This window comes from Festucalex cinctus, chromosome 14, assembly GCF_051991245.1.
Source record: "Festucalex cinctus isolate MCC-2025b chromosome 14, RoL_Fcin_1.0, whole genome shotgun sequence".
Lineage (NCBI taxonomy): Eukaryota > Metazoa > Chordata > Actinopteri > Syngnathiformes > Syngnathidae > Festucalex > Festucalex cinctus.
Genome location: NC_135424.1, coordinates 6,614,647 through 6,632,007, shown reverse-complemented (window position 1 = coordinate 6,632,007; position 17,361 = coordinate 6,614,647). Strand labels below are relative to the sequence as shown.

Here is a 17,361-nt window from a genome sequence, read left to right as displayed (position 1 = left end):
AAATGAATTATTTTCATACTAGTCTCATCATCAGGCAACCACATCTGTCTGTCCGTTTTTTCAAGAATGCAGTTTATTTGTGTGGGGAATTCCTTCTTGTGGCAGCATGTTTGTCTGGTTGGAAATACTAGAGAGCCACAAAAAAGCTCTCAAATGACTCATTTGCAGTCATTTTTTTTTTCAGTTCACATCATCTCCATCTTTGACCAACATGTAATTTAGAGTGCATAGTTGTTGACTTTGAAACTTCAACTGCCGTTCCAAAAAGTTTATTTAATATTTCAAGAATTAAATTTCACGTTTGGATTTAAAAATCACCACCCTATTGAACAGCGTCCACCAGATCAATTTGATTGTGGCGGTGTCTTACAAGATCTCTTGTGTCACGTTGTCATGTTTTCAGGTCAAATCCAGATTTGTGTCGTACTTCCTGGGACTAAGGAAACGACCGGGGGCTGTGTTTGGGATTTTTATGACCGCTGTCACCTTCGCCATTTCCCTCACAATCCTCATTTCCACTCTCATATACTGGAACTCTGTGAAAAAGTCCCGTGTCAAACCTCAGGGCAAGATCAGAAAGATTATTAGGAGGCCATGAGCGACGCTTGCCTTCAGATCATCAGCACAAACATAAATTGTAGTTTTGTTCTTGAAGCTTTCGGAGCTATTTATTATTTGGTTCCTTCTGGAGTGAGCTGTGTCTGTAAAGGAGCACAATATGAATCATTATGTTCCCTTTTTGAAAAGTATGGCACCCAAATTATGTTAAATGTTAATTGTGAAATGCTGAATGGTCTCAGCAACGGTTTCCTGGACAACCTCTCTGATCTTGTCTTGAAATAGCAAAACAAATATCGTTATAATATCCAGACTTGGTGTGTTTTGATTTCAAGTGTATGCAGTATATTTTTATTTTTTTATTTTTACTATGGCAGCTTATTTCATTTCGAGATGTTTTAAACACCTTTGCCAAAATAGTACGTGCAAATAGAGGGAACACGAAAAGATAACACGTGTGACAATGGATGTCCGTTCTCCTTGTGCTCTTTTACAGACCAAACTCAAAGAGGGGACTTTGGAATCATTTTTAATGCACAATAAAAACAAGCCCTTCCAAATCGTAGGCGTACTCGCGGGCATCATTAGCTTAATGGTCACGGTCACGGTCGTCATCTCCACTGTCACCTTCGTGCGCAACAAAAAGTCCAACCGGGTGGTGCCCAACCGCCGCATCAGGAGGCGGCCCCGCAACCAGCACACGTGGACCTTCAAGAACCTCTTCAGGAAAGCGGAGAACCCCGAAGCCAAGTTCCAGGTCGAGGAGGAGGAGCAGGACACCGGGGACGTGGTGGAAAACGTCAACCACAACAATAACGTGGGCAACGTGGTCAGGCACTGGCCTCCGCCACCGCCGCCGCCGCCCCGCGCCCCCTCGCTTCCGCCTCCGCCGCCGCCCTACGTCCCCGGGGAGAGGAAGTGCGTGGTGCCCACCGTCTCGGCTACCGTAGCGGCACGGCCCAAGAAGAAGTCGTTAGCGCAGGACAAGGTCAACAAGGCGCTGGTGTCAGAACTGAAAATGAGACTGGAGCAGAAGCAGATGCTCAATCACTTATAGTGCTTTGTGTATGCGTGTGCGCAAGTATGTTTGTGTCTGTGTGAGTGTAAAAGTGCAAAAGTCTTAGGCCACCACAAGCTTTAGATACTATAGATAAAACCATTTCAGTTTTCATCAGAGGTCTCGAGATTTAACTTCAAGTTTCAAGCAAAGGAAGTCAAGTCCTCAAGACTCCAGCCGAGTCCTTGCTAGATTTTAAACGAGTCAAGTCATTACTTGGGTCATTTCGTCAATCAACAACCGCATACAGGGTGACCCAAAAGTCACTACACATTTCCTGAGAACACTATTACAATAGAACATTATTACAGTTCTGGTATCATTCAAGCAGACGTGAGCCCATCAGCATTTGACAACTTTGACTTTGCAGCGCCTGGTAAGAAGGTTTTCGATCTCAGACTACAGTTCAGTGCTACTTTGAGAAGCTTTATTCACGTCACACATTGATCTAATTGTGGTAAAATATATGCTATCCACGGCAATTTTGTTGAAACAAGATCTGTTTTTGTCAAACCATGCAGCAGGAGGTCTGCGACTATCACAACCGATTAAAACACAGAACTCCTAGAGCAGGTGTTTCTGTAAAGACGATCTAGACTAGATCTTCTTTGCTTGTCTTTGATTAGAGACTCTGGATTCTAGAGGCAGCACTGGAACTTGGAATCAACTAAACCTTGTTTCAGTGGCTCTTTCAGAGTGACAATGTGTACGAAATTTAGGTTGTTGAGCATCAGAATCTTCCGCTTGAAGACTAAATACAGCTTTTGTGGATCATGAGTTTTAGAACAACCTTCTGGATTGACTTTCCTTGACTTTCCACGAACATCTACTCTAGAAGTTCAGTGTTTTCATCTGTGGTGGCCTTCCATTGCGTATTTGATCAAAAACAGATCCTCAATCTAGAAAATCGCCATGGACAGCGGAAATTATACCAAGCCTTAGAGCAGTGTACAGTAACGAGTAATGACCATAATGCTTCTCAAACTAGCTCTCAACTGGAGTCAAGGACAGAAAAATGTCTTACCAGGTCAATTGGCAAAACCATGAGAAAGGAAAGAAGTTATCAAATGCTAATATCCTCACTTCTGTCTGAATAATACTGAAAAAAAAAAAACTGACAAAGATGAAGCCTATAGTGACCTTTGAATTAAACCAATGCAAACATGATGATGAGTCGATGCAAACTCTGAATCTTTAAATCCTGAACTCCATAACCGTGAGTACCTTTTATATCTATTTCTCTACACAACTGTGAAATCGATAACTTTTATTAGTGGTCTAGGACTTTGCACAGTTTGCCCTGTTGTACAATATGGGGCCCATTTTCTACGTAGCAAGCATGTCATTCTGCTTCCAGCCTCAAAACATTCGTTGCTTGTACAATTTGTGTGTAAAAGTCTCTTGTCAAGGATTGAAGGCACTTTGAGACAAGACTGTATATTTGGTTTCCAAGCAATCTCCTTACGGGGAGATTTCACTGACACTGACGCTGGCTAAAGGGATCAGCCTGAGCTGGTCCAAAGGAAGGAAACCGCACTGATCCGGTTAAGACCGCTTTTAATCCCAACTGCTCACAGGTGCGCAACACAGTCCTGAAAATGGTCTGTTTCTTCTCTTGTAAACAATATGTTCAACATTCACAATATTGGCTGTGTGGTATCTTTTTGGTTGTATTTTTGTCAATGAAGTTGTCCTTAAAAGTCCTGTCCCGTGTTTATTTCATTATTTCCGATGGTTTATGTTTCAACACTTCGTTTAGCAGCTTAACACTTTCGCTAATTAGCTTGTTTATAAGCTCTAGCACCCCGCGACCCTGGTGAGGAGTAAGCGGTTATGAAAATGGATGGATAAGCTCTAGCACCTCCTTCTGGAAGTGTAGAAGAAATTTCAGTTTGCAAAACTTGACACCAGACAAATGGAAGGAAGAGGTGGACCCGTATTACCTCGTGTTAGTTTGGGAAATATCCTAGAACCAGTTCAAAATGGGTTAGAGTTGGGCTGTTATCTAGTAGGTTAAACATGTGCGAACCGGTTCTAAAACATATTCAGAGATGACTTACTGTATGTATTACTGTGACATTTATTTTTGTATAACATCTTATAAGATTTAAAATTACATTATATTTTAAAATAAAATGAATTGAAATAAAATTCTAGCAAACCAACAAAAAATTAAATGCATCCATTTACCTGGTCTGAAAAAGTAAACATTTTAGTAGGACAATAGAAATCAGTGGAGGTAGAGTTATACAACAGTCTCTGATTATTATTATTATTATTTATTTATTTTTTAGCAAAAAATCTGAGCAGATGTTCTCCAAATAAGTCACATTTGACTCCCAATGTGTACAATCCCCTTTGCATCACCACCAGCGTGAGCACTACCAATTACCAAGTTACACTCAAAGCGCCCTCTGAGCATTTTGGAGCCAAACATGCAGCAGCGGCATATTTTCAAAATTACATAAAACACGGAATGTGCAGATTACCCTCGCTAATCCAAGGGCCAACTTGTTCATCTTTCTGCAATATTGCTCCGTTGGCTGCAAACCAAAGGTGCATAGGACCTCGTCTGGTTCACTTTCACAAGATGTGAGTAATCAACTATTCGGTGCATTTTAAAACCAGCGCTGACAATAAACACAAGGCGAAATGAATCATTCCATAAATACAATTTTAAAAAATCAAGAGGAATCTATGACACACTTTCAATGGCTATTAAAAGAGAAATGGACAGGGAATAATACGCGAAGCAGCCTAAATGACCGTGCATTATGCCATGTAAGAGGCAGCCAGGATTACTGCTGCATAGAGGATTACACAGTGGGAAGTTGCAAAAAAAGCACTGATGCTGGACGGACACAACCTATGGGGGGGGGGGTCTCATGGAGGCCACTACATCGTGTTTTCAGAGTGGGGGCTTGAGATATTGATGAGCCATCCTTGGGAGGTTTTTTTTTTTTTTTTTTTTTAAAGCTATGTTTGCATGTACTCGATACATGGCCTTTTATGTGGCAGTGAACTCATTTCATTTCCACGATTAATCAAAAGAGAGGCTTCAATTAGGTACTTAAGTGAATTGCACATTGTTTAAAAGAACCACATAGCTTTGGCTAAACAGCCCCTGCAATCTTCATGCTATGCATGAATTTATCAGTGACATGCTAACGGTTAGCATTGATAATCTCATTTTTTTTACATCCCTTTCAAAGCAATAGATATTTGAATGGCATGGTGGAACAACACGTGCACAGATAATATAACATTATATAACATTACTCACAGGCATATATTTGAAAACTAATATTTCAGCAACCCACTGAGTCGCAATCATAGATATTGTTGGAGCCATTATCGTGAAGGGGACTTGGAATTAATAAGTTAATGAATTTGTAAAGAGGTTAAGATTAGTTAAGTTTAAATAAGCACTTATCCAAGTTGTAACTTTGTGTTAGTTCTTCTTTGTTTTGAAGGTTTGACCATAGTGGTAATTTTATGTTTAGTATGCCCCCACTGGCCAGGTATGGCTAACTGCACTGTAGTGATAGAAATGGGCGTAGTAGCTCGCGTTGACGTGAATGAAGGTGCTCAAATTTTTATATAGAGGGGAGTGTGGACATTTTCCGGACATCATGTGTGTCACTGGGTGCAAAAAAAAATCTGGAAAACTGAAACGATGAAAACCAATTTAATGCGATGTCGCCACAAGTGAGTGTACTACATATTTCTCAGTTTTTCACATATTTTATCAATTATCATCGCACTTGTATTTTGAAACACATTTCTGAATTCACTGAGTTGTTCACTCCAAAGTATTTCTTTCTACCTCTGGGACATGTGAACCTAATGACATGTCCATGCAAAGGATTACAATGGTTTCCCTTCTCGTCTTGGCAAGGAGATGTGATTCAAGTGTGAAACAACTGGAAAGCTTAGCGAATCGGGCTTAAAGTCAGGACAGAAGCTATCGTGAATTTGCTGGTTTTGGGCTCCAACATTAAATGAACAATAGCCAGGGGACGGCGGCGTACATATGCGGCGTGCCATCTGTCTGACTTTCCTCGGCACAGATCATGTCCGGCGCATGCCCGCTGCTGCTGTGCCGTGTTTGTTTGCAGGAATCCGACCCGTGACGTATTATAAGAGTGCAGTGACGCAGGCGGGGATTAAAGATCAACTGATGAAACTTTGGAGCACACACACTGTACAGTTTGGTCACTTAGGACATAAATGGGATTATCTCACAAAGCGCAGCAAACGGGCGTTTTAGCATTTACTTCAACAATTATGCAAAGTAAAAATTTCACACACATACAGGCAAAACTATTTTATTAATATATCTCTTTAAATAATGATTTTTACACGAGAACATGATTGCCTCAAACAAATACACACGAGAGATCATATAGAGAATTTAGTAGGAACTAAAAAAATATTTTGCAAGAATTCGATACGAGATAAAAATGTGTGCTATGCATTTTTCCCATATCACAATATTTCAGCCATGTTTGTGGGTGATTTATGAATTAGCATTTTGATGCCTTGAGATATCAAAATGAATTTGCTCCATGAGCATGCTATCTCAAATCATCTGTACCCATTGAAATGAATAGAAACACCATTAATCTGTACCAGTCATTCCCCCCAAAACAACAAAAAATGTTGTGATGTGTATTTCAATGAGGGAAAACAGCACTTCAAATGGTGTATGTAACATATTAACATATTTAATAGAATTGAACAGAACCGTTTTTGTCAAACTGCATCAATGGTTATATAGCTCCGCAACGTAAATACTGTTTAGTGTTAGCATTACGCTAGCAGGCAGACAGGCTATAATGTGGGTGTTTAACTGTAAATACACATAGTGTAATTCTCTTTGTTTTATGTAAACTGCATGACAGTGATGTAAGTTGATATCCCTGCAATTATCCCCCTCGATAAATGGCTTGTAGTCTGTAAAATATCTGTCCTACCATGAAGTGGTCACCGGGGTTAAAAAAATAAAAAAATAAATAAAAACAAATTGGGGTACCACTACAATAACCATTGTTGAAACAAAGCCCAATTCATTCACAAAGGCAGCAGTGTAATGAACATACTGAATAATAACAGAATGAATTCAGAAAAAGAGAGACTGAGAAACAACGAAGTACATCTCTACACTGGTGCAATCCCTTGAATAACAATCTTGACCAATCACACCTTGTCAACAAACCTCCCGCCCTAGAACAGAGAGAGTAGAGAGTATCAGCAGGATATCACACGGCGTCATTACACTCACAAAGTGCCTCAATGTGTTTTGGTGCTGTTTAGTATAGTTCTGCAGTAATTCTGCTGTGGTCGGCCTTGCTCTTAAGCGGCCTGTCATCTGACCTCCGCCTCACCTTCCTGTCCTCACTGGACTCTTTCCGGACCAGGCCCTCGTCGCTGGCCGCCTGCAGGCTGTCGAAGGTGCCTTGCCTCTCGCGCTCCAACCCGGCAGATCCCCTCTCACTGCGCCGCTTCTTCCAAAACGCCATCAGACCCTCCAGGCAGGTGAACTTGGCGTCAGTGGTGCAGGCGTACATGCCGATGGGCACGGCCAGCACCATGGCGAGGACGATCACCACGATGTGGATCAGCTTCTCCCGCTGCTCCATCTCGGTGATATCGCTTCCCGTGACGAACACAATGCATTGGCCGGGCCGCGGCGTCTGGTTTTTGAGCGTCACGCAGATTTCGTATTTGGTGGCAGGCATCAGGTCAGAGACGGAGTACGAACGAATGCCAGGACCGATGTAGATAGTCTCCTTCTTGCCGGCGTTGGCGCGACCCAAATGGATGGTGAACCACGTCTGGTCCGGGCGGTCCAAGACTGCGAACCACTCAATGGAGATACCGCGTACTGTCTGTTTGGCGATACGGATGTCGATGTAGACATTTTCGTCATCCGCAGGGAAGCCGGGAAGAGACGGAGACTGGGAGCCGTCGGGAGAGAGGATGTCCAGCTGGATGTTTGCCGAGGAATTTCCGATGAAGTTGACGGCACTGCACGTGTAGACACCGCGGTCGGCCACGTGGAGTGAAGGGATCACCAAGAGGGATCTGATGGTGTCTTCATCCACTCTCTCCTGAGACTCTGAGAGGAAGATAATAATATGATCAAATATGGTTTCAGTACTAAAGAACCAGAACAAGAAATGAGAAGCACATTATCAGTGTACAGTGAGCCCCCGCTCTAACGCAGTTCATCGTTCATGCCACCACTCTATGGCAGATTTTTTACTGTAGAAAGGCAATTCGGAATTTAGTGTATTGCAAGCTTTTTGGGTAGTATCTTAAAATGCCACACTGAAAGATACACCATCGTAAACTGAGGACCCCCGTATTGGTCACTTAAAGCAGTTAGCCTGCAAAAAGTTGACATGCAAGCAGGTTTAGTCATGTAGTCCCAATAGGGCTGCTAACACCGGCCGGGCGAGCCTACGCGGCACACGATAATCTGCAACACCGATGGTGTGTGGCTTCATCCAGATTGACTCCTCTTAAAGGAAGCTTTATAGAAGTCTGTGATTAAAATTTGCGCATAAGTATCTAATTTAGCACAAGATATCAGGCGATCCGCCTGCCTGAACGTCACACTGCGGATATCACACTCTTACCATGAAATCCTCTGATTATCTTCAGACCATATGTCCACCACACCGCAGGGTCCGGCCGGGCCTTGGCGAAGCAGCGCAGAGTGACGTTGGCGCCCAGCGGTAAGCTGACGTTGGTTGACGGGGTGGTGACCACTGGCTTTACGCAAGCCTGCAGCTCAACCTCATGGAAGAACTTGCCCGCCCTAAAGTCCGGCCCGGAGCAGGTCAAGTAGGAGTTCATCAGAATAATTGGGGGGCTGAGGGAGCGGATGAACTCCACGAATCCCTTGAGGCGGCAGTCGCACAGCCAGGCATTGTCGTGAAGTGCCAGGACGACGTTCGGCCCAGAGGATCTCGCCTCTTGCTCCTCTGTGCTCTGCAGTTTTTGGTATAGGGGCCAGTTTTGGAAGACTTCCTTGGATATGACTGTAAGCCGATTGAAAGATAAGTCTAAGTAAGTCAGATCGGGCAAATTTTTTAACGCATGCTCCGGCAGCACATCCAGCTGGTTGTGCTTCAGGTCCAGGATCTTTAGACCCGGTGTGTCCTCGAACGCCGTCCATGGCACGGAGCGCAGCTTGTTCCCTTGCAGGCGGAGCTCGGTCAGGTTGCGTAAACCTTCCAGAGCCTTTGAGTTGATCAGGGTGATGTCGTTGAAGTTCAACCACAGGTTCTCCAAGGCAGGCGTTCTGAAAAAATCTCCGCGCTTGATTTCGGTGAAGTGGGATTTTTCGATTCTGATTTTGGTCATATCATGGGGAATATTTTCTGGTATGGCCCCAAACGCTTTCTCCTCCATGCATATGAGAGACCTATGAGTTAATTCAAACATGAATTCAGATCTAGATTCACTAGAGCATTAAAAATAGCCAAATTACCATTAAAATATCTGTGTTTTTGGGGGGGTTGTTTAATTTTTTTACACAGCTGTGTAAGGACATCAACTAAAGATTAGAATGTGGGCTACACTCAATAGTTTCTTTGCCGTACTGACATAGAAACAAGATCTGCCTCGGTGAAGATTAAATCTTACCTTCCATGACGGTCTTCTATACAGCTGCACCCCCGCAAACACTGAGAAAAACTATCATACCCTTGGACATGAAACAACACTATAACTAGCAGGTAACCAGTCCTGTCCATAGTCTGCATAAAATTGCCGAAAAGGCGGATGGCATTCGTGCTCAAGACATGTCGAGTGAGGCAGACAAGGGAAGCTTATTAGGACTAATCCCCGAGTGCACAACACCTAATTCTTGACAGAGTCAGCAGGTCTGACCCACTATTCATTTAAGTAGGTGACGCCCACTGATAAGTAGCCTTTTAGGAAGGGATTGAATGGTGCTGTTGAATGATGATGTGTCCTGGTCTGCTGTTTTGACCTTGATGTTAGGCAGGTACTGAACGACTAAAATGTAAACTCCAACCACAAGCAGATTAATATCTCTCACAGGAACCTAATGTAAGAACAGACACATAGCACATATTTGTATATTGATATAGAAAAGTTTATTTAACTCTATTTAAATCCTCAGTGGAACCAATAAATACAGTTACTGGGGTAGTGGTGCCTCTAGGTGGCGCAAAAACGAATACATGGAGAAAGTGCTGGGATATAGAAATAGTTCCACGTCTTATTTACACGGCGTCATAGTTCAGTCCTTTCTGCACTTGTCTCCAGCTCCAGCTTGTCTGCGTTCACCATGCCTGCGTGTGTATATCAAGATACAGTATATATCTCCTCTGAGAACGTATGACAGATATATACAGAGGCACAGACTTGACCGTATATGTAAGTGTACACCGTCCATAAAAGTATTTACAAATCATACACATGCATATTGACAATGGAGTGTTTATTTTTATTTTTTTCCCTTTGGGTTGGATCAGACGGTTTCTTCACTGCGCCATGCAAGGTGATATAAGCCATTATGACTTGCTTTGGAAATATCCAGAAGAGAAAAGTTGAGTGATAAATATCCACTATACGGATATTTCCATGATGGTGCAGCGTGCAAAGGTCCTTTGATAAAAATTGGCTCGGGGTGGAGGCGGAGTCTGAGGCGTGACCCAGCGAGGCGGAACGGGAGGGGGGGTGTCCCAGGGCGTGTGTGGAGGGTGGTCGTCGAGGGGGCTCACTTCAGGATGCGGCCGGGCGTGAGGATACGGGCGGTGCTGGGGATACGGATGTGTGTGGAAGTGGGGCTGCGGGTGAGGATGCGAATGGTGGTTGGGACTGGGACAAGGTGGTGGCGGAGGAGGAGGAGGAGGAGGGTAAGCGCGAGGAAGGTGACGCGGCGGAGGAGCCGGAGCTGGAGCATGACGTCAGCAGAAGTACTCATTAGGCTGTCCTTCGATTTTAGCCGTGGCCTCGGAGTCCAGGCTGGAGCGGGCCGACAGCAGCCTGTTGGACTCTTCCGGGTTTAGTCTGTTCAAGTATTCCCCTTCCAGTCCTTTGGCTTTGGTCCCGGGTGACAATGTCTCAAAGGTCACATAGGAATCTTGGATGTCCTTGGACTTTTTCCCCCAGTACTTTTGGATACGTCTCTTCAAGGCTCCGCAACATACGATGACGGTGAGGGGCACGGCGATGATGCAGGCCACCGTGATCACGATCACGTTGATCAGCTTCTGGGTGCCGGTCGCGCTGGCGGCCTCATCCGTGGAAAAGATGACGCACTGTTCCTTCTTGGGGATGAGGCCCCTCACACATACGCAGGCGATGTACTTGGTTCTGGGCACTAGGCCTTCGATGGTCACTCTATTCTGACCCGCCCCCACATTGATCTTCCTCATGTCTCTCTCCCCGAACACGGCGTACAGCACACTGAAGGCGGTCGTGTTCTTGGCCTTGGGAGCTCGCCAGTTGAGGGAGATCGTATTGTCCGTGTCCCCCACTACCTTCACTGAACGGACCACCCGGTCTGGGTCCTGCTGCAGCGATGAGGTGTTTGCAGCTAGGTTACTGAGGTTGGTCTTCTCCAGATCCAGAAGCGTGTCCGCGTTGGATGATGCGGCAGGGTCGGGAGAAGAACTGAAACTGTCTGAAATGGGGTCAGAAATTTCAGGTGGAAGGCCAGGATCCAGCACAGGCGGTAAAGATGCAGGTATGGAGGTTGGCACCACGTATTGGGCGACCAATTTCTCCTGGTAGGCTGCTTTTCCCACCGGATTGGATTTTTTTACTTTGGCCTTCTTCTCGTTACTGGTTTGATTGCCTTCCTGTTTTGAAGAATTAGATACTACTAAGGAAATGACAGCTTCAGCATTCCCGGCGTAGTTTGTCGCTTTGCACATGTATTTCCCTGAATCACGGTAGGACACGGCTGGGACACTGAGGATGGACCAGGTGATTCCATCTTTGGACGTTTCCTGCTGGACTGTGAAAAGGAAATGAGAAAATGTAACGTTAGTTTAGGACCTGTTGTGGCAAAATGTTCTTCTTTTGCGCTAATGAACACAAGACAGCACGGTGGATTTGTGGTTAGCACATCTGCTTCACAGTCTTGAGAGGTTATTGTTCACATGAATTTTCTACTCCAGCTTCCTCCCATGCTCCCCACACACTCCCCAACCTCTGGTCTGCAGCTCGGTTCTGGTCCACATATCAATATTCGTCACGTGCCCCCAAAAGGTTTAAACTGTACTGTAATTGTCTGTATTTGCCACAAGAATTTGTCTAAATGAAGCTCCTCGTCACTTCAACGGTTCATTGACACCCAGATGTCACTGTATGGCTTTAAAGCATTAGTCGGTGAATAACAGAAGATAGCTTTGGGGGGAAGCCATGTGCTGCTTCATCATATCTAACATCATTATCCTGTCATGCTCATCTATTTTTGTAAATTTCCATCAAAAAACACAATTAAGCCAACATTTAGGCAACAAGTCACCATCGTATCGAAAAATCTGCAGACTCACCCGTTCCATTCAGGACTCGCTTATCCGCCCTCCGCCACGTCAGGTCCGGAATGGGCACCCCGATGGTCCCGCACCGGAGTAGCACGTTATTCCCAATGGCGCTTCGGACCCGCGCCACGGCCGTGTGGATTTGCGGGGGCTGGCAGCGGCGCAGCTCGGCGTCGCTAAACAGAACGCCCGACACGCTCTCGGGGGCCGAGCAGCGCAGCCTGGTGTCGATGAACGCCACGGCCAAAGTGGGAGACTTCTGGAACTGGACCAGGTCGTACAGGCGACAGTCGCATGCCCATGGGTTGTCATGGAGACCTGAGAGGGGGGGGTCACAGGTGAGGTAGGTCGTCGCAATGCGGTGGCGAGGCTTCCAGATGGCCAATGTGGAGGATGTTAATCTTGTAAGAGGATTAACGTTTAATTCATAAACTACATCATGAGCATGACTACGGCAATGATGATGATCAAGGTCAGGTTCAGACTCGTGCCCTTGACCGCCAGCTTTTACATGGGAAACACAAACAGATGTTCTCGGCATTGAGTTCAATTCGATAATTGTACATGCTACACGTGCAATACAAAATATTACGTGCAAGCCCAGTAGGCATTTTTCAGCTCTCAGGAGCATTCAGTCACTAATATGTCATTTATAACACCGTTTGGTAGTCTTGAATTGGTAATTTTGTTTTTCGGACACCCCCAAGGATCACTTGAGTACCCTGCAGGCCTGTTTCTAAAAATAGCTCATCAGTGACGTGTCTTTTTTTTTTTTTTTTTTTTTTTTTTTTTTTTTTTAACTATTCTTAAAATGAAATCGCCACTTGCCAGTAAGCTGCATCAAATCTTGCTATTCATTTTAAGTCACACCAATATATATATATATATATATATATATATGAACATCAAATTACATTTAATTTATGTAAAAAAGATGGTTTGCTCACTGCAAATGTATCTTTGTTCATCTATCTATGCCATTGACGTATAGTGACAAGCAGTACAATTAAATATTCACTAGATGTCAGTATGTACATGTACAGTAGATCATTGGTGTTTTTTTGTGGCATCTTTGTTTGGTGTTTTGGTTTATTTATAGCTTATTTATAGTTTATATACTTAAAACTCATTCACTGCCAGTCATTATATAAAATTTTTACATTTCCAATACTCACGTGATATTACATTCAATAATTATATATAAACCGAATCTACCAAATAACAGAATAGACTCCCTACTTTTTGTCCCGTCCCGTTCTTTTATAATTGACAGCAGAAAAATGTAGGTTTGCCAAAATACAGCCATTTCTCCCATGGACTCTGAAACTGTGTTTATTTCCTATAAAATGGGGCAATGATGTCATCTACCGGTGGTTGGGCATCAGTAAAGTTGTTTCCAAGTTTGATATTTACAGTGGAGCATGCTCAGATTCGCCCCCATTTAGCACCGCTCTAAAAAATACAATTGACAAGTATACTTGTCAAAGGCAGTGAATGAGTTAATTATTTACAGTAACATGCGCTCATTGTGGTTGTAATCTGCAGTAGTGTAGATGATATCCGGTTTGATCTATGATTCTGAATCATTATGTTGTGAGAGATTTTTTTTTAATTATTATTATAATAACACTTGATTGGTTAGAATTTGTAATTTATTTATTGATTACAAATAAGGTGTTCTGTTGTGGTTGTACAATAAACCAGCATTTCCACCTGTTGTCATTCAGAAAATTGAGTAAGATAGGTTGGTGCTCTAAACACGTCTAGAGTTTTACACTAAGTAGGTCGTAGTTTAGTGAGTACATTCAGACAATGTTGATATTATTTTAGTAGCATCTACTAACACTCCACCACTAGATGGAGCAGTGAAATTCACAACGTACGGCCACTATCAGTTCAGAATGAACGTATAAGCATCTATTGTATTTTGTGATCATTCTTTGTACAGGTAGTTTTCCAAATTTCTTTTTTTTTTTTTATAACATTGGAAGGTAAATCATATAAATGAGCAATTGTGGTGTAGAAGCAACCAAAAAAAAAAAGGGAAAACTTGGTTATTTCGTTATCTGCATTGGGTCACAATGTTTGGAAGGAGGTCAAACTGACAGTAATTGGGGTAAAATCATCACAAATAAGATGAAAAAAGTTGGGATTTGAAAAAACATACGGTATTGTTAGATAAATAATATGATCTTTTTTTAATTCTTTTTCAGCTCTTGCATTGAAGTTGGTGCCATCAAGAAGAAGAGCTGTTGACCCTTACCCAGGATCATTTTGGAGCTCTCGGGTCCTTGGGCGGGTTTGGCCACCAGCCAGTTGGCCAGCACGGCGCCGGGCAGCGTGAGCAAACTGTTGCTGGACAGGTCCAGGTAGGTGAGGTTCCTGATGTGCGCCGTGGCCTCGGCGGGAAGCGAGGTGAGCTGGTTGTTGTGCAAGTCCAGAAGTCTCAGGCTGGGCATGTCGCCGAGCGACTCCCAGGGGAAGGCGGCCAGCGCGTTGCCGTCCAGGCGCAACTCCTCCAGGTTGAGCAGCCCGCGGAAGCTGTCGGCGGCCAGCGCCGACAGCGCGTTGAAGGACATCCACAGGAACTCCAGGCCCGACAGGTAGTTGAAGGCTTCGCTCGGTATCCGCTGGATGGCCGTCTTCTCGATGCGCAGCTTGGACGTGTCCACGGGGAAGCCCGCAGGTACGAGCGAGATCTCGGGGTCGTTGCAAATCACACTCCTGGGGAAGATAAAAAAACACATAATACGCAATGATAGGATATAGGCCTAATATGATAAGATAATGGACAGTTATATTAAACAATATGCTGGAATATGATTATATAAGAGGACAAATGATATATTGAGATGGAATTAGATGTGATGAGATTCAATACGATACAATATGATATGCTAAGATATGATATATGCTGTGCTGTGGTACGATACACTGGAATATGATTAAATATGATGAGATGTTAAGTTTGCATATGCTAAGATACAGTACAATTAAAAAAACGATATGCTAAAATAAGCTATGACAGGAGACGATAAAATATGATGCAATGGGATAATCCTCATCATTTCGCAACGTGAATGGAGATCAAGTGTGGTCTCACTTTTTTTGTTGTCATTTTAAAGTACAGAAATGATAAGAGAAAAGGTGTAACTTTCGGACAAATACTGGTCTTAAGGTTTAAATTTATTATTTAAAACTGGTTAATTTTTTTTCTAGACACTGTCAGAGATACAAGAGATTTTAATGTAGTTATTATTCCAGTTTCATGGGTTAATAATTGCTCTGCATTGGCTGTTCAGCTCAAGAGGGTATGATGTAATCAATGACTTTTTGGTTTTTGTCATGAATTTTAAATGTGGCTTTTCCTCCTCCACTAAAAGACGATTCGATACGTATCGACGTGTTTCAAAATGTAACGATTCAGTTTCATTCGATGCATTCGCGTCTTTTAAATCCAAAAACGATTTTCTAATTCATTGGGGTATTTTTATTTTTTTTTTTTTTTTTTTTTTTTGCACCCCTAGTATATTTGCTTTTGTGTTGTTTTTTTATGGCAGAAAATTCTAATTTGCAATTTTTCTTCACTTTTTATGTGTAAACGTGATCTATCTTCTTAACATAAATTAAGTGAAACGTAAAAATTTGATATCCATAATTATCCATGATTTGTGATTTCAAAATAATTGTTGTAAATCATATCCACTATGTGACAAAAGTTTTAGACCCCCCCAATTTTTTCCATTAGAAAAAAAATGTCTGATTGTACTCTGACATAACAGCACAAGAAAACTATTAGAAAAAAAAACAAATTCAACAAAAAAACGACAAAATCCATACACATGACACATTATTCAAGTCACGACCTTTTCCAGACCTAAATGCTCTACACACTCATGGCTTTCTTTCTAGTGGAAATCAAATCAGAAAGTTTTCCCTGCACGGGCAGATGACTGTTAGCACATCTGCCTCACAGTTCAGAGGTTACAGGTTCAAATCTGGGCTTTGGCCATTCTGTGTAGTTTGCATGTTCCACCTCCATGGGGTTGAAAAAGTCATATTATATGCATATTTCTTTTTTTCCTTTTTTTTTTTTTTCTGGCAGTTCACCGTTGAACTTAGTTTTTACAATTTCAGGCTGTTTGTTGAACTTGTACTTTTTAACGTAATGTTTTTTATTTAAAAAAAATGGACATATCCAGGTGTTATAATATTTTTGACCAGCCGTTAAACAATTAAGGATGCAATTGTTTATTTGTTGTAAGAAGGGGTGTACATTTATATGCTTTCACAGTTTTTTCCCCCTCTCATTTTCAATGCAAAATAAGGAAGGGTATTGTGAAATTTTGTGTTATAAGGTTCGAAAAAAATAAATAATCTTGCGTTGCAGCTCGCTAGTGGTTCTAAATGAACTGGTCCTAAAGGCACAATTTGTGGTCATGTACACCAAAGTTGCTGGAGAGGGGAGAGAAAAAAAAAAAAGCAACCAAAGTGAGCTAAAACTCACTGATGGCGGGCTTGAAAGTGCCTTTGAAAGATAATCCTGCATTAAATAAAATTGGACCAACATGCACTCCCTGATTTATCTTTGGCGCACATGTCGACCTCAAGCAAATGTCACCAAAAAAAAAAAAAAAAGACATGTGGGCATGTGCGTAAAAGCGCACAGAATGAACCCGGAACTCGGCAGTCCAATTACGCGACGCTCGCCCTTACCTGGCCTTGGAGCCGTCGCTCAGGTTGTGATAAAAACAGCTGCACTGCGACGGGCAGCTGCTCACCGGGGAGAAAAGTCCACCCGTGGCCGCGTAGAGCCCCACGACCAAGACGAGGAACATTTTGGCCCACTTTTACGCAGCGCGCCTAACATGCATGTGCACACTTTTGCATGCAACTTTCATCTACGGGAATATCATCCGCATGGCTTCTCTCCACCGCTCCGCTGTCCCATAAGTGATCAGACTGCCCATGAGTCCCCAGATAAAAAGGATAGACGCGGATTAGTGCGGCCACTGGCGTTCTTTTCATTTGGATGCGTACACCGCATCCCGGAATCCGATAGGCTGCGCAGAGACGTCCCCTGTTTATTATCACATCACAGAGGGGGCGAAAGCACACACACACACACACACACACACTTCCGAAATGGTCATAATCCTCTGTGATGTTTGGATGATTTTTTTTTTCTCTTCTTATTTTCCTCTCAAATGTAGT

At 43.1% G+C, this 17,361-nt stretch overlaps 3 protein-coding genes across 5 annotated transcripts in view; 1 reads left to right on the top strand and 2 right to left on the bottom strand.

Moving 5' to 3' along the window:
• cdhr1a (cadherin-related family member 1a) overlaps positions 1-3,319 on the top strand; it is a 271,515-nt gene extending 268,196 nt beyond the window's left edge. For both annotated transcript variants that reach the window (XM_077496326.1, XM_077496324.1), the window contains one exon: positions 1,055-3,319. In XM_077496326.1, the coding sequence (XP_077352452.1) occupies positions 1,055-1,615 (561 nt within the window). In that variant the 3' untranslated portion in view covers positions 1,616-3,319. The remainder of the gene's footprint in view (positions 1-1,054) is intronic.
• Positions 3,320-5,927: 2,608 nt separating this feature from the next.
• lrit2 (leucine-rich repeat, immunoglobulin-like and transmembrane domains 2) lies at positions 5,928-9,491 on the bottom strand. 2 transcript variants are annotated; one of them, XM_077496331.1, is made up of 4 exons: positions 9,272-9,491; positions 8,260-9,050; positions 7,003-7,736; positions 5,928-6,841 (listed from the first exon to the last, which is right to left on the bottom strand). In XM_077496331.1, exons 1-4 carry the CDS (start codon positions 9,388-9,390, stop codon positions 6,815-6,817), a joined length of 1,671 nt encoding a protein of 556 aa, XP_077352457.1. In that variant the 5' UTR covers positions 9,391-9,491; the 3' UTR covers positions 5,928-6,814. The 2 variants fall into 2 exon arrangements, with proteins under 2 accessions (XP_077352457.1, XP_077352456.1); XM_077496330.1 differs by having other exon boundaries at positions 5,928-7,736.
• A 259-nt stretch (positions 9,492-9,750) lies between these two features.
• lrit1a (leucine-rich repeat, immunoglobulin-like and transmembrane domains 1a) lies at positions 9,751-17,221 on the bottom strand. The gene is made up of 4 exons (XM_077496329.1): positions 16,864-17,221; positions 14,411-14,871; positions 12,160-12,465; positions 9,751-11,618 (listed from the first exon to the last, which is right to left on the bottom strand). Exons 1-4 carry the CDS (start codon positions 16,983-16,985, stop codon positions 10,564-10,566), a joined length of 1,944 nt encoding a protein of 647 aa, XP_077352455.1. The 5' UTR covers positions 16,986-17,221; the 3' UTR covers positions 9,751-10,563.
• Positions 17,222-17,361: the final 140 nt, after the last annotated feature.